This window comes from Schistocerca cancellata, chromosome 12 (genome assembly GCF_023864275.1).
Source record: "Schistocerca cancellata isolate TAMUIC-IGC-003103 chromosome 12, iqSchCanc2.1, whole genome shotgun sequence".
Taxonomy (NCBI): Eukaryota; Metazoa; Arthropoda; class Insecta; order Orthoptera; family Acrididae; genus Schistocerca; species Schistocerca cancellata.
In genome coordinates this window covers 73872450-73886445 of record NC_064637.1, presented here as the reverse complement: position 1 = coordinate 73886445, position 13996 = coordinate 73872450, and the positions used below count along the sequence as shown (strand labels likewise).

Sequence of the window (13996 nt, the reverse complement as noted above, 5' to 3'; positions counted from 1 at the left end):
ATTAATCCTATTACCAAACAACAGTACTTACATTCTGACAGTTGTCATCCTTTCCACATCAAACATTGCCTCCCGTACAGCCTCGATATTTGAGGCAAACATATTTGTTCAGGTGCAGATTCTTTACAGAAATACACCACCATTCTCACCTCAGCCTTCACTGTACGTAATTACCATACCTGCATAGTTCAAAAACAGATTTCCTATACCATCACATCCAATTCTGGTATTGCTGATCCCACAGCTTAGGAGTATACCACTTGTCACTCAGTATTATCCTCATCTTGGATGTATTAATTAGCTACTTTGACAAGGCCGTAACTTCCTTAAATCCCTAAAATTGTGCCCTGAAATGAGATCCATTCTGTCTGAAATCTTGCCAATGACACCTAGAATAACTTTCCATTGCCCTCCCAATCTCTACAATATCCTTGTTATCTCCTATCCTCCTTGTGCAGCCATCTGCCTACACCCATGGCTACTACCCCTGTAACCAACCCTCAGATTTGCCCTCTGCACCCTCCTACCACCACCTATAACAGCCCTGTAAATGGCAAAATATATGCTATCAAAGGGAGAGCCACCTGTTAAATGACATGTCATATACCAGCTGTTATGTAAATACTGTCTGGCCTTTTACATCGGCATGACTACCACCCAGTTGTCAGTCAGGACGAATGGGTCATTGGTGGAGGGAGTATACCAGCAATATACTGTTGCAGAGCATGCTCTACAACATGACTGCCTTCTGAGAACTCTGCAGGTGGGAACTAGTACTACAACATGTCTTTGGTCCTTGCCACCCACTTGGCCTTAATTTACGTTAATTCCTTCTGTCCCAGCGTTTCTTCATGGTAACTACTCCTTCCTTCCTTCCTTCCTTCCTTCCATTTTACTTTTCTTACATCTTTCATTTTCTGACCTGTCTATTTTTCGTCCCCCTCCCACCACCACCCCCACCCCTATGTCTGTTACATACGATGCACTTAGCTTCTCACTCTTAACAACTCATAAATGATGTTTTAGCAGTAATTCATGTCTTGCATATATTACACAATCTTCCAAATTAAAGCTCTCAGGTTTTAAAATGTCACCCAGTGCAGTCCCCAACAATCAGTGTTTCCTTTTTATCCCATTTAGTAAGTCTCCCCTGAACCAGAGTTATGGGTGACTTTTCCAAACTCTATCCCTATTCAAAAACTTAACCAGTCCTTTTCCTTCACCCTTCTTCCTTCCCCTTCACCCCTTCTGCCAGAAGGAGTCACTGACTCCAAGAGCTTGAAAACTGTAAATACCTTTCACAAGTGTGTTCTCCTGCCACCGCTCAGTGAGTAGATTTTTTATCTATCCAGTTACATTATGTTTTCAAAAACTGATTATTTTTGCTGAGAATTATAGGTTAAGAACATTATCATCATTTTTACTGTTGCTTTATCCACATTTGGACTGATGACAATATTTGGGTCATCTGCACAAGGAACTAATTCTGCACACACACACACACACACACACACACACACACACACACACACACACACACACACACACACACATCTGTCTGAAAGCTGAGCAAAGATTTCAGTCTCGTTTATGTGTCTATCAACTGCTCAATGCCTGAATTACATTGTGAGTTGTAACCAGTATTTCTTCTACTGTTTATAAATATTATAAGTTCATTTATAGTATGTTGTTCATAGAACAGTCTCATTGCCAAACTGTTACTAATTCATTAACTGTTGTAGATCAACAATTCAGTGACAACACAAGCTCATGAAAAAGTTGGCAAACTGAACTTAAGAGCTGTAAAGATGAAAGCATAATTTCTGAAGAAACTGTCCAGATCATCCTATGTTTATTAGTACTGTTGACAGGCTTCATAAAGTACAATAATTTATTCTGTGAACATTTTAGGGAAAGAAGATCAGAGTTCCATGTTCTGTTGATGAGGTCATTGCTGGTGGAACATGAGCTCAAATTGCTAAAGGATGGGAAAGGCAATCAACCATGTTCTTTTTGAAAGTGCCGTCCCAATATTTGCCTTAAGCAATTCTTCAATCTGGATATTTGGGCAGGGGTTTGAACTACCGTACTCCAAATGCAAGTAAAGTTTCTTACCACTGGATTCATTCAATTAATCTGTATGACAGCTCTCATCAGATACAGATATGAATGTTTTAGAAAATACCTACTGCAAAAAAGCTTTGGCACATCTCGCAACAATTTCATTCAGTTTCTGAGAAGGGTACCATCAAGTTGAACAAGATCTTCCTATCTCACTGAAGCACTTTACCATAAAAATGATTATAAACTTACTGTTGATGCATCACTCAGCCCACAACAAGAAAACTAATTTTTAATGCATTTTTACTGTGTGATTGCTTGTCAGATCTATAGGGCAGTTATACACTCCTGGAAATTGAAATAAGAACACCGTGAATTCATTGTCCCAGGAAGGGGAAACTTTATTGACACATTCCTGGGGTCAGATACATCACATGATCACACTGACAGAACCACAGGCACATAGACACAGGCAACAGAGCATGCACAATGTCAGCACTAGTACAGTGTATAACCACCTTTTGCAGCAATGCAGGCTGCTATTCTCCCATGGAGACGATCGTAGAGATGCTGGATGTAGTCCTGTGGAATGGCTTGCCATGCCATTTCCACCTGGCACCTCAGTTGGACCAGCGTTCGTGCTGGACGTGCAGACCGCGTGAGACGATGCTTCATCCAGTCCCAAACATGCTCAATGGGGGACAGATCTGGAGATCTTGCTGGCCAGGGTAGTTGACTTACACCTTCTAGAGCACGTTGGGTGGCACGGGATACATGCGGACGTGCATTGTCCTGTTGGAACAGCAAGTTCCCTTACCGGTCTAGGAGTGGTAGAACGATGGGTTCGATGACGGTTTGGATGTACCGTGCACTATTCAGTGTCCCCTCGACGATCACCAGTGGTGTACGGCCAGTGTAGGAGATTGCTCCCCACACCATGATGCCGGGTGTTGACCCTGTGTGCCTCGGTCGTATGCAGTCCTGATTGTGGCGCTCACCTGCACGGCGCCAAATACGCATACGACCATCATAGGCACCAAGGCAGAAGCGACTCTCATCGCTGAAGACGACACGTCTCCATTCGTCCCTCCATTCACGCCTGTCGCGACACCACTAGAGGCGGGCTGCACGATGTTGGGGCGTGAGCAGAAGACGGCCTAACGGTGTGCGGGACCGTAGCCCAGCTTCATGGAGACGGTTGCGAATGGTCCTCGCCGATACCCCAGGAGCAACAGTGTCCCTATTTTGCTGGGAAGTGGCGGTGCGGTCCCCTACGGCACTGCGTAGGATCCTACGGTCTTGGCGTGCATCCGTGCGTCGCTGCGGTCCGGTCCCAGGTCGACGGGCACGTGCACCTTCCGCCGACCACTGGCGACAACATCAATGTACTGTGGAGACCTCACGCCCCACGTGTTGAGCAATTCGGCGGTACGTCCACCCGGCCTCCCGCATGCCCACTATACGCCCTCGCTCAAAGTCCGTCAACTGCACATACGGTTCACGTCCATGCTGTCGCGGCATGCTACCAGTGTTAAAGACTGCGATGGAGCTCTGCATGCCACGGCAAACTGGCTGACACTGACGGCGGCGGTGCACAAATGCTGCGCAGCTAGCGCCATTCGACGGCCAACACCGTGGTTCCTGGTGTGTCCGCTGTGCCGTGCGTGTGATCATTGCTTGTACAGCCCTCTCACAGTGTCCAGAGCAAGTATGGTGGGTCTGACACACCGGTGTCAATGTGTTTTTTTTTCCATTTCCAGGAGTGTATAACACCTCCCCCCCCAAAGAACTACTGTCTGGAAGCCAAAGTACAGTATCATTCACCTGTCCAGACAGCCATCCACATTAAAGAAACTGCTTCTGGGACAGGGATGTGCACCAGCCCCAGTTCGAATCTGCCTGGTGGATTAAAAATGAAGGATCAGTGTGCTGACCAGCCTGCATTTGGGTTCTGGGTGATTTCCCAAAGCTGAATATTGGGCTGTTACCCAGGTCCAACCTCATTTACACATTATGCAAACATCCAGTAAAAAGAAAAAAATTTATTGGACTTGCACACAGAATTTACTCTAGACACAAACAGATGGAGCACAGTGATCCTTCCTGGGAGGTGGAGCAGCGACTGATGACATTAAATAATAATCAGCAACAACAGCAGTGGCTGTATAGTTCCATTCGACGAACAAATCATTGTAGCTAAAGCATATAATCAATATCTCCCTTGCAACATAAGTAAACAGGTGAAAACAGTAGATGCTTCCCAGTTATCACAAAAGCCATAATTTTCTGAGAGCACTGTAATACGAATTCCTACAAGGAAATTAGAGAGAACTGTGTGTGCTGCTGTAGTAAAATTTCCATGCAACAAAAATTGACTAACATTCTTAGCAGTTGTTGAAAAACTTGAATTTAAGTGATGCTTTGAGTTGAGTTTTCTGGATATTTTAAGTGAGTGTGTAAAAATCTTGAATTTTCTTGTGGATCTATAACATGGACTACATTAAAAAAGAATATTAAACTATGCAACATGTAAGCTACTGACAAAATTGTAACCAATTATCAAGAACTGATGTATATTTGCATGAAACTGTATTTTGTGTACTATGGTTTATTGAGTGTGGCAACAAGAACATGTACAAAAGACCTAAGTAAGTAATTCTGAAAGTTGTTTGTACCTTGAAAACCGTTGATTCCAAATTTGCAGTGGTACAATACCAACAGGAAGTTTTGTCATATTACTCACTTAGCCACGAGTCTGACATCAAAAGCATTGGGTTGGTTGTGTAGTAAGAAACTCAATAATAAATAAAATTATGAGGCATATTCCAAAACTAAGGTCCTTTTGGTCATAAAAAAATAAGTTTATGAAAAAAGGTTTTTATTAACAGCAATATTTTACTACATATCTACATTACTTTCCCGCATAATCACCATCACATCTATACACTTTCTGTAATGCTGCACCAGCTTCTTTAACCCCTCTGCATAGAAGTCTGCCATCTGGGAATTGAACCAGTTAATAATGCCAGTCTTGAATTCATCATAATTTTGAAATCATCACCCACCCTGCCTATTTTTCAAATGCAATAAGAGGAAATATTCACTTGGTACAATGTTGGGAGTGTATGATGGGTGATCTGAAAGTTCCCAACAAAAAGCTCGAATCTTCTCCTTGGCTTTGGCAGTGGTGTGAGTGCATGCACTGTAGTGGAGGAGATTTATGCAAAATGTAAGTTTCCCGCAATGTTGATTTTGAATCGTATGTCTCAGTTTGCTAAGAGTTTCACAGAATAGGTCAGCAGTAATTGTTGACCCATGGTCCATGAAGTCAATCAAAAGAATTCCCTTTTTCCAAAAAATGGTAGCCATCTTTCTTCAATTCAAGAACAGAGATTGCTTAAACTTTTTTGGTTTGGGTGGACCTGAATGACATCACTGCATTGACTGTTGTTATGATTCTGCATTGGCATGCAATATGCACGTCTTGTCACCCATAACAATGTGGCAAAACACATCATCTCTATCTTGTATATAGCACTCCAAAAATTGTTGTCCCCTACACATTCTTTGCTTGTTTTGCTGATCAGTGAAAATTTTTGGAACCCACCTCACACACAGATTGTGATATCCAAGCTGTTCGGTGACAGTCCTGTAAGTTGAGGTTCATGCAACAGTTTGGAATTCATTAACCAGATCACTAATCACCAACCACTGTGAAGTTTTTGATGCACTTGTTCAATAATGTTGTTGGTCACAATACTGGATCTGCCACTCTGCTGTTCATCATGAACACCTGTGCAGCCATTTTGAAATTCTCATCACCATTTTCTAACTTGTTTGTCAATCATTATTTCAGGTCCATATACTAGGCATAATTCACGATGTATTTCATCAGCTGAAGATCCTTTTGCAAGCAAAAATCTAATCACATCAGGCACATCACAACTCTGGTGGGATGCACAATTGTCCCAGTCATTGCCATCTGTTATCACCGATTGGCAAATGACTGCTGAATCAAGCCAACACTGCAGAAGTTTCCTAAAGTGTCGGTAAACAGTACTGCATGCATGGCACTTCATTTAGGCTTACCATCAGTTAAATACTAGTCACCATACTTTAGTTTAGGACTATGCCTCATAAAAAGACAACAGAGGGTTCTCATACACATGGTGCCACACTAGGTAATCTTCAGCCTCCAGTGCCTAGTTTGGGACATTGTGTCAACCATTTCACCATCACATAAACAGAACACAACTGTATTATTTTAGTCCAGGCAACTGACCTTTAAGGATGAATAGGTTCTTGTAACATAGAGCCCATCCTCAAGAAACTGCGTGCCTTCCAGAAAAGCCTGCCAAGGAACAGGATTGAGCTCGACACGACTGTCGCGCAGGTATCGTGTCAGGTTGAGTGTGATGCCGTAGGGTAAGGCGCCGGCTCTGGCAAGTGAAAAAGCGTCAGAGATGAGCTGTGCACGAGTTGCGGCTGGTAGCATCAGGGGATTTGTTGCCAGCTGCTGCACCAGCAGCTTCCAGTTGTCCACATCATAGTTCACCTTGTAGTACCCTGCAAGCAATTGTTTCTTAATAGTAACTCAACATATTTCTTTCAAGGAAAGGAAATGAAAACTTACATTTATGGCATTTGATAACTTATACAAAGCTTTTGACAACGCTGACTAGAATACTCTCTTTAAAATTCTGAAAGTGGCACAGGTAAAATACAGCGAGTGAAAGGCTACTTACAACTTGTACAGAAACCAGAAAGCAATTACAAGAGTCGAGGGGTATGAAAGGGAAGCAGTGGTTGAGAAGGGAGCGAGACAGGGTTATAGCTTATCCCTGATGTTCTTTAGTCTGTACACAGAAAATGCAATAAAGGAAACCAAAGAAAAATTTGGAATAGGAATTGAAGTTCAGCAAGAAGAAATAAAACTTTGAGGTTTGCCAATGACGTTGTAATTCTGTTAGATACAGCAAAATAATTGGAAGAACATATGAATGAAATGGAAAATGTCTTCAAAAGAGGATATATGATGAATAAATGAAACTATACCAAAGATGTCCACAAAAGATAGTACAGCCCTCTGCATTTCGTGAGAGACTTGTCTTGCTGTATACTGGACTCCATGACATGCTCTACACATGAGGTGTGACCGTTATTTAAGTAATAACAGATGTGATGTGGCTTAAACTGTTTTAACCCTGTAAGTATTCATGTACATTTTGCACTTCCTTAGAAAAAAATTTGTAACATTTCCTATACAATTCATGCTTTTTTTATTTTTTATTTTTATTTATTTATTAATTTTTTTAAATATAGAATAGCATTTTCTGAAGGTATCTGTATGGGGTGTAGCCATGTATGGAAGTGAAACATGGACATAAGCAGTTTAGACAAGAAGAGAATACAAACTTTTGAAATGTGGTGCTACAGAAGTATACTGAAGATTAGATGAGTGGATTGCATAACTAATGAGGAAGTACTGAATAAAACTGGGTGACAAGAAACTTGTGTCACATCTTGGCTAAAAGAAGATTCAGTTGATAGGACACATTCTGAGATGCCAAGGGATTGCCAATTCAGAAGGATGTAGGTGTGGTAGCTAATCAGAAATGAAGAAGCTTGCACAGGATAAAGTAGCACGTGGAGCTGCAGCAAACCAGTCTTTGGACTGAACACCACAACATTTCCTTCAAAAGCGGAGATGCAGAGGATTTCTGCTTCTATTACACATTTCTTTTTTATGTATAAATTAGCTGAAGCTGCAAAATTCAGCTCTTTTTTATTTAATTGATGACTGGTTACCGATATCAGACCCATTCTCAAATCACCCAAACAGAAAGAAATGGTGTACTCCATGGTAGCATGCAAACTGTCTTAATATTGTACATGCTTCTGCCAAAGTAAAGTATACAGTGACCACTGGCAAGAGCAATGCCAAGTCATACACACATTCTTTTTTGATTCAAAACATGGAAGCACGAACTGGTATTAATACTATTTTAACTGAAAGAGAAGGCAGCAACAAATCTGTTGTGTGCTTCATTCTTGAATACTGTTTGAGTGCTTGGGATCACCTCAGATGAAATTAAAGGACAATACTGAAACAACTGAGCAGTATTATGGTACAATCAGTACCAGACAGTACGAGTGTGTCATGGAAATGTTCCTTAAGATTAGATGGGTATCCAAGGAAAGAAGAAGACAATCTTCTTGTGAAATGCTACTAAGAAAGTTTAAGCAACCATACTGTGTAACAGACTATAGATCAGTTCTACTGCCTCCGTCGTTCCTCTTTCATACTGACTGTAAGGAAAAAATGGAGATGAGGACTTGTATAGAGGCATACAACTCATGATTCTTCCCTTGCTCTATTTGTGGGCGCAACAGGAAAGCAAATGGCTTGTGCTGGTATGCACCAAGGTGACAAAACTCATGGGATGCCTCAAAATATTGCGTCCGACCTCTTTTTGTCCAGCGTTGTGCAGCAACTTGATGTGACGTAACATGACGTGGGCTCAGCAAGTCATTAGATCCCAATGCAGAAATAATAAGCCATGCTGCCTCTGTAGGCATAATTGCAGAAGTGTAGCCAGTCCAGGATTTTGTGAAGAACTGACCTCTCGATTACGTCCTACAAATGTTCGATGGGATGAATGTCAGACAATTTGGATGGCTTAATCATTTGCTCAAACTGTCCAGAATGTTCTTCAAACTAATCATGAACAACTGTGGAACTTTTATGAATGACAATGTGTCATGTCACTGGAACACAGCTATTCGTGATTTGTTTGAAGAAAATTCTGAATAACCTGAGCGAATGATCTGGCCACCCTGGTTGCCTGACATTAACACCATTGAACATTTATGGGGCATGACTGAGAGGTCGGTTTGTGCACAAAATGCTGCACCAGCAACACTTTCTCAATTATGGACAGCTATACAGGTAGCATGGCTCAACTGTAGAGGCAATACAGCTCAATATTTCTAGTTGACTGATTCTCATCCACAATGGAGGGTACTTCTGTGAATGAATGAATGTCTCCACACACCTGCTTGCTGGAAGTTTACCAGTAGCCACTGAGAAGCTCCCACACTCCCGGAAGGGAGGATCCTCTCAACAGTGACAGAACGCTGACTCTCACTCGTGACGAGCCACACACGAGGGAGAGTTGATGCAGCACCTGCGGTTGCCTCCTCCTGCGTCAGGTAGCTCACAGGTACAAACCACACCTGTGATGAGCTGTTTGCCAATGGATGTCCATCTATAGTGAACCGTGCCTGTCAAAGGATATTGGATTGACATAATATTTGTTCAATACACCTATAGTAAAGAAGGGAAAGCAGAAAGGTGGAAGGAGTATATAGAGGGGTCTATACAAGGGCAATGTACTTGAGGACAATATTATGGAAATGGAAGAGGATGTAGATGAAGATGAAATGGAGATATGATACTGCATAAAGAATTTCACAGAGCACTGAAAGACCGAAGTTGAAACAAGGCCCCGGGAGTAGACAACATCACATTAGAACTGCTGACAGCCTTGGGAGAGCCAGCCCTGATAAAACTCTACCATCTGGTGAGCAAGATGTATGAGACAGGCAAATACCCTCAGGCTTCAGAGGAATATAATAATTTCAATCCTAGAGAAAGTTGGTGTTGATAGGTGTGAAAATTTCCAAACTACCAGTTTAATAAGTCACAGCTGCAAAATACTAACATGAATTCATTAGAGATGAGTGGAAAAACTGGTAAAAGCCAACCTCTGGGAGGAACATTTCGGATTCTGTAGAAATGTGAGGCAATACTGACCCTATGACTTATCTTAGAAGATAGATTAAGGAAAGGAAACCTATGTTTCTAGCATTTGTCGACTTAGAGAAAGCTTTTGACAATGTTGACTGGAATACTCTCTTTCAAATTCTAAAGGTGACAGGGGTAAAATACAGGGATCAAAAGGTTATTTTCAATTTATACAGAAACCAGATGGCAGTTATAAGAGTCGAGGGGCATGAAACGGAAAAAGTGTGGGGGAAGGGAGAGAGACAGGGTTGTAGCCAATCCCCTAAGTTATTCAAGTTGTGTATTGAGCAGGCAGTAAAGGAAAAAAAAAGAAAAATTCGGAGTAGGTATTAAAATCTATGGAGAAGATATAAAAACTTTGAGGTTCTCCGATGACATTGTAATTCTGTCAGAGACAGCAAAGGACCTGGAAGAGCAGCTGAACGGAATGGACAATGTCTCGAAAGGAGGATATAAGATGAACATTAACAAAAACAAAATGAGGATAATGGAATGTAGTCAAATTAAATCGGGTGATGCTAAGGGAATTGGATTATGAAATGAGACACTTGAAGTAGTAAATGAGTTTTGCTATTTGGGGAACAAAATAACTGATTATGGTCGAAGTAGAGAGGATATAAAATGTAGACTGGCAACGGCAAGGAAAGCGAGAAGAGAAATTTGCTAACATTGAGTATAGATTTAAGTACCAGGAAGTAGTTTCTGAGAGTATTTGTATGGAGTGTAGTCATGTATGGAAGTGAAACATGGACGTTAAATAGTTTGGACAAGAAGAGAATAGTAGCTTTCAAAATGTGGCGCTACAGAAGAATGCTGAAGATTAGATAGGTAGATCACATATCTAATGAGGAGGTATTGAATAGAACTGGGGAGAAGAGAAATTTGTGGCACACCTTGACGAGAAAAAGGGATCAGTTGGTAGGAAATGTTCGAAGGAATCAAGGTATCATCAATTTAGTATGGAGGGCAGCATGGAGGGTAAAAATCGTATAGGGAGACCAAGAGATGAATACACTAAGCATGTTCAGAAGGATGTAGCTTGTAGTAGGTACTAGGAGATGAAGCTCACACAGGAAAGAGTAGCATGGAGAGCTGCATCAAACAAGTCTCTGGACTGAAGACCACAACAATAACAACACCTATAGTGAACCAGGCCTGTCAAAAAATACTGGATTGAAATAATATCTGTTTACTGATGAAGTTTTAGGAAGAAGAGGAGCATTCACATACTACCCAATAAAGCATAAAAAATAACATACAGCTAGAAAATAAATTTTACAACAGAATGCAATATCAAGATTTTTAAACTTTCTATTTGAAGAGTGGAAATGGAAAAATGTTCTAAGTGGTGTTTTATCACAAAATGCATTTTTAGTGCTATTGTATTCTTAGTACTTTGCTGCATGTCCCCAGACTTTATCCAGGTAGCAAGCCATGGAGTGTTAGTAGATTGCACATAGTCTTCGTACCAACTTGTGGAGTTCCAAAGTTTAAAAGATAGGAGAAGTGGTTTTCATTTACTACAGTTCCACTAGTTAAAAACCTAATTCTGTATTTCTGTGCTTGCATTATAACCAAAAAATGTAGTGCCTCAATATTAATAGCATTTGGAACCATTTTTTTTCCTGGCTTCTTTGTTGATTTTGACATTTTAGACTGTGTCTGTGCACAAAATACCAGGTGCTTAAAATTGAAGGGCAGCTACACACAAAGGTCTAGAGTGGGAAATAATTATCATGCAGCAGCAAAATTGGAAGATATGCTAATGCATTAAAGCAGAACTGATTTATACTGGAAATACAATTAGCTCCAATTTTGGCCACCACATGCAAATCTGGTGCTGTGAATGTAAGAAAGATATATAGAAATTCTTCCATACATAATGGATTCACAATGGGATGTGGGCAGAAAAAAACTAACAAGTGAGAAAGGCAAAATGTCGATTTTAATATTAACCATGTCTCACACAATTTGTTCAATATGACACCAGATACACTGACAAGATGCTGTATCTGTAAAATGACGTGATCGACAGTTGCTCACAGTAGTTCCAATGGAATCTGAGCAACATGTTCCTGTTATATTGGCCTGCAGATCAGGTAGGTACAGAACATATCCCTGGTAAAAATGTTCCTTTAGATATTCTCAAAGACAAAAGTCACAAGGATTCAGATCAGATGATCTTGCAGGCCACGCATCTGGGAAACCGTGAGATAACACGTTTGGGGAAGGCTGCATTAAGCCGACCTTTCACTGGGCAAGTGACATGCGGTGTTGCCCCATCTTGCATGCAAATGATGGTTTCCACACAGTTGTGCTCTTCCAAATCAGGCCCTCTAGGTGTATTCACTTCAAGGAATGGACCGAGAATAAAGGCGCTTATGACTCTGCATCATACAGTCACACACGGTGAATGCAATGACTCTTACTGAGTGGCATTTTATTTAACAGAACCCCAAATTTGGCAGTTCTGTGTGTACACTGCCTCCTTATACTAGGTCACACACCATCAACTTCAATTCATGCCACAAACTGAAGGACAAATCCAGAACATTTCTACGGATCATGGTTTTTTTGTTGCTGAACTGTCTGGATGTAAAATAGATCACCAAACTTTCTGTACTGTTCGACATGGGACAGACAATTCTCGTGACACTACACAAGCTCTAGCACTACCTGGGGTATGTGCTGCATGATCAGTTACAGCGGCATCAACCTCATCAGTAACTTCCACTGGGACATCTTGCCCATCCACGTGCCACACCAAGCACACCTGTGTTTTCAAATTTCATTATCATCATCTTTAAACCATTTAATAACACCTCAGGACTCTCAGTCAGTGATACTCTCTCAATGCAGCCCTGTAATTGCTGCCTTTCACATAAAAAAGTGTCACTAAAAGTGCACAGCCTCTCTTCTCGACAGCCGTACTGTTGACTCATGTTACGGCTTGTCAAATGACACTGTTTATGTCATACCACCATACAAACAGTGTACAGCGCCAGATTTGCACCTGGTGGCCAAAATTGGAACTAATTTTTGGTTTGTTGGTTAATTTTGGGGAGAGGACCAAACAGCGAGGTCACTGGTCCCATTGGATTAGGGAAGGAAGTCAGCAGTGCCCTTTCAAAGGAACCATCCTGGCATTTGCTTGAAGCTATTTAGGGAAATCCTGGAAAACCTAAATCAGGACAGCTGGACACAGGTTTAAACATAATCCTCCTGAATTTGAATCCAGTGTGGTAACCACTGCACTGCCTCGCTCAGTGAACTAATTTTTTCCAGTGTAAACTGGTTCTGCATTAATGCATTGGAAAACTACCACGTTTTGCTGCATATGATAATTACAGTCCACAATGGACCTCTGTGAGTAGCTGCACTTTAATTATAACCATCCAGTATGAACTGATTCTTGCAAAGAAGAAAATAAAACCCAGTGCCTGTCAATAATGCTATTTATTTACACAAATAACACCATTACTGGTTTCCAACTGATAGGCTCATTTGAGATGGCTGTTCAAATTTTACAATTGTTGTCATTTACATAATTTGTTGCAAAATAGCCAACAATTAATGTAAACAAAAATAAATGGAATATAAATGTGGTCAGCCAACTGAGGGTAAATCCATCAGTTCCAAACCAGTAATGATGCTATTTTTGTAATGACGCTATTTGTGTCATCGTGTGCAAACTTCCTTACTGACATTTTAGTCCAGTAAGTTTCCTAAAATGCCACTTAGAGCATTCTTCACAAAGCACTTTTTTTCTAATTTGTCTCATTATATTTTGTGGTGATGCAGTGAGCAGCATAACTCTGTAATATCAGAATACCTTTTCAATTTGTTGCCTACAAATCAGCTCTCTACCAGCTATGTACAAACAGAGATACATTGTTTTTACATTGTCCTGAAAAATGTCAGCTATAGCACTCAGAACATTTTCCATTTCCACTCTTTAACTAATACCATCATAAATCAAGGAACAGGAAAAGAAACAGTGCATGTAGTATTGTTCTGAATCATGGATCACATGATGTACAGAGTCCACAAAATGAGAAGTAAATAATAATGAAATAGAAGTCAAGACTGACATTGCCATGTAATACTAACAATGAGCTTTTATAACAA

At 40.9% G+C, this 13996-nt stretch overlaps 1 protein-coding gene across 1 annotated transcript in view; it reads right to left on the bottom strand.

The window, feature by feature from the left end:
- Positions 1-13996, bottom strand: part of LOC126109466 (aminopeptidase Ey-like) — a 261112-nt gene that overhangs the window by 71378 nt on the left and 175738 nt on the right. Inside the window, exons 14-15 of the mRNA XM_049914495.1 lie at positions 9117-9345; positions 6344-6627 (exon numbers count right to left, since the gene is read on the bottom strand). Of these exons, the coding sequence (XP_049770452.1) occupies positions 6344-6627; positions 9117-9345 (513 nt within the window). The remainder of the gene's footprint in view (positions 1-6343; positions 6628-9116; positions 9346-13996) is intronic.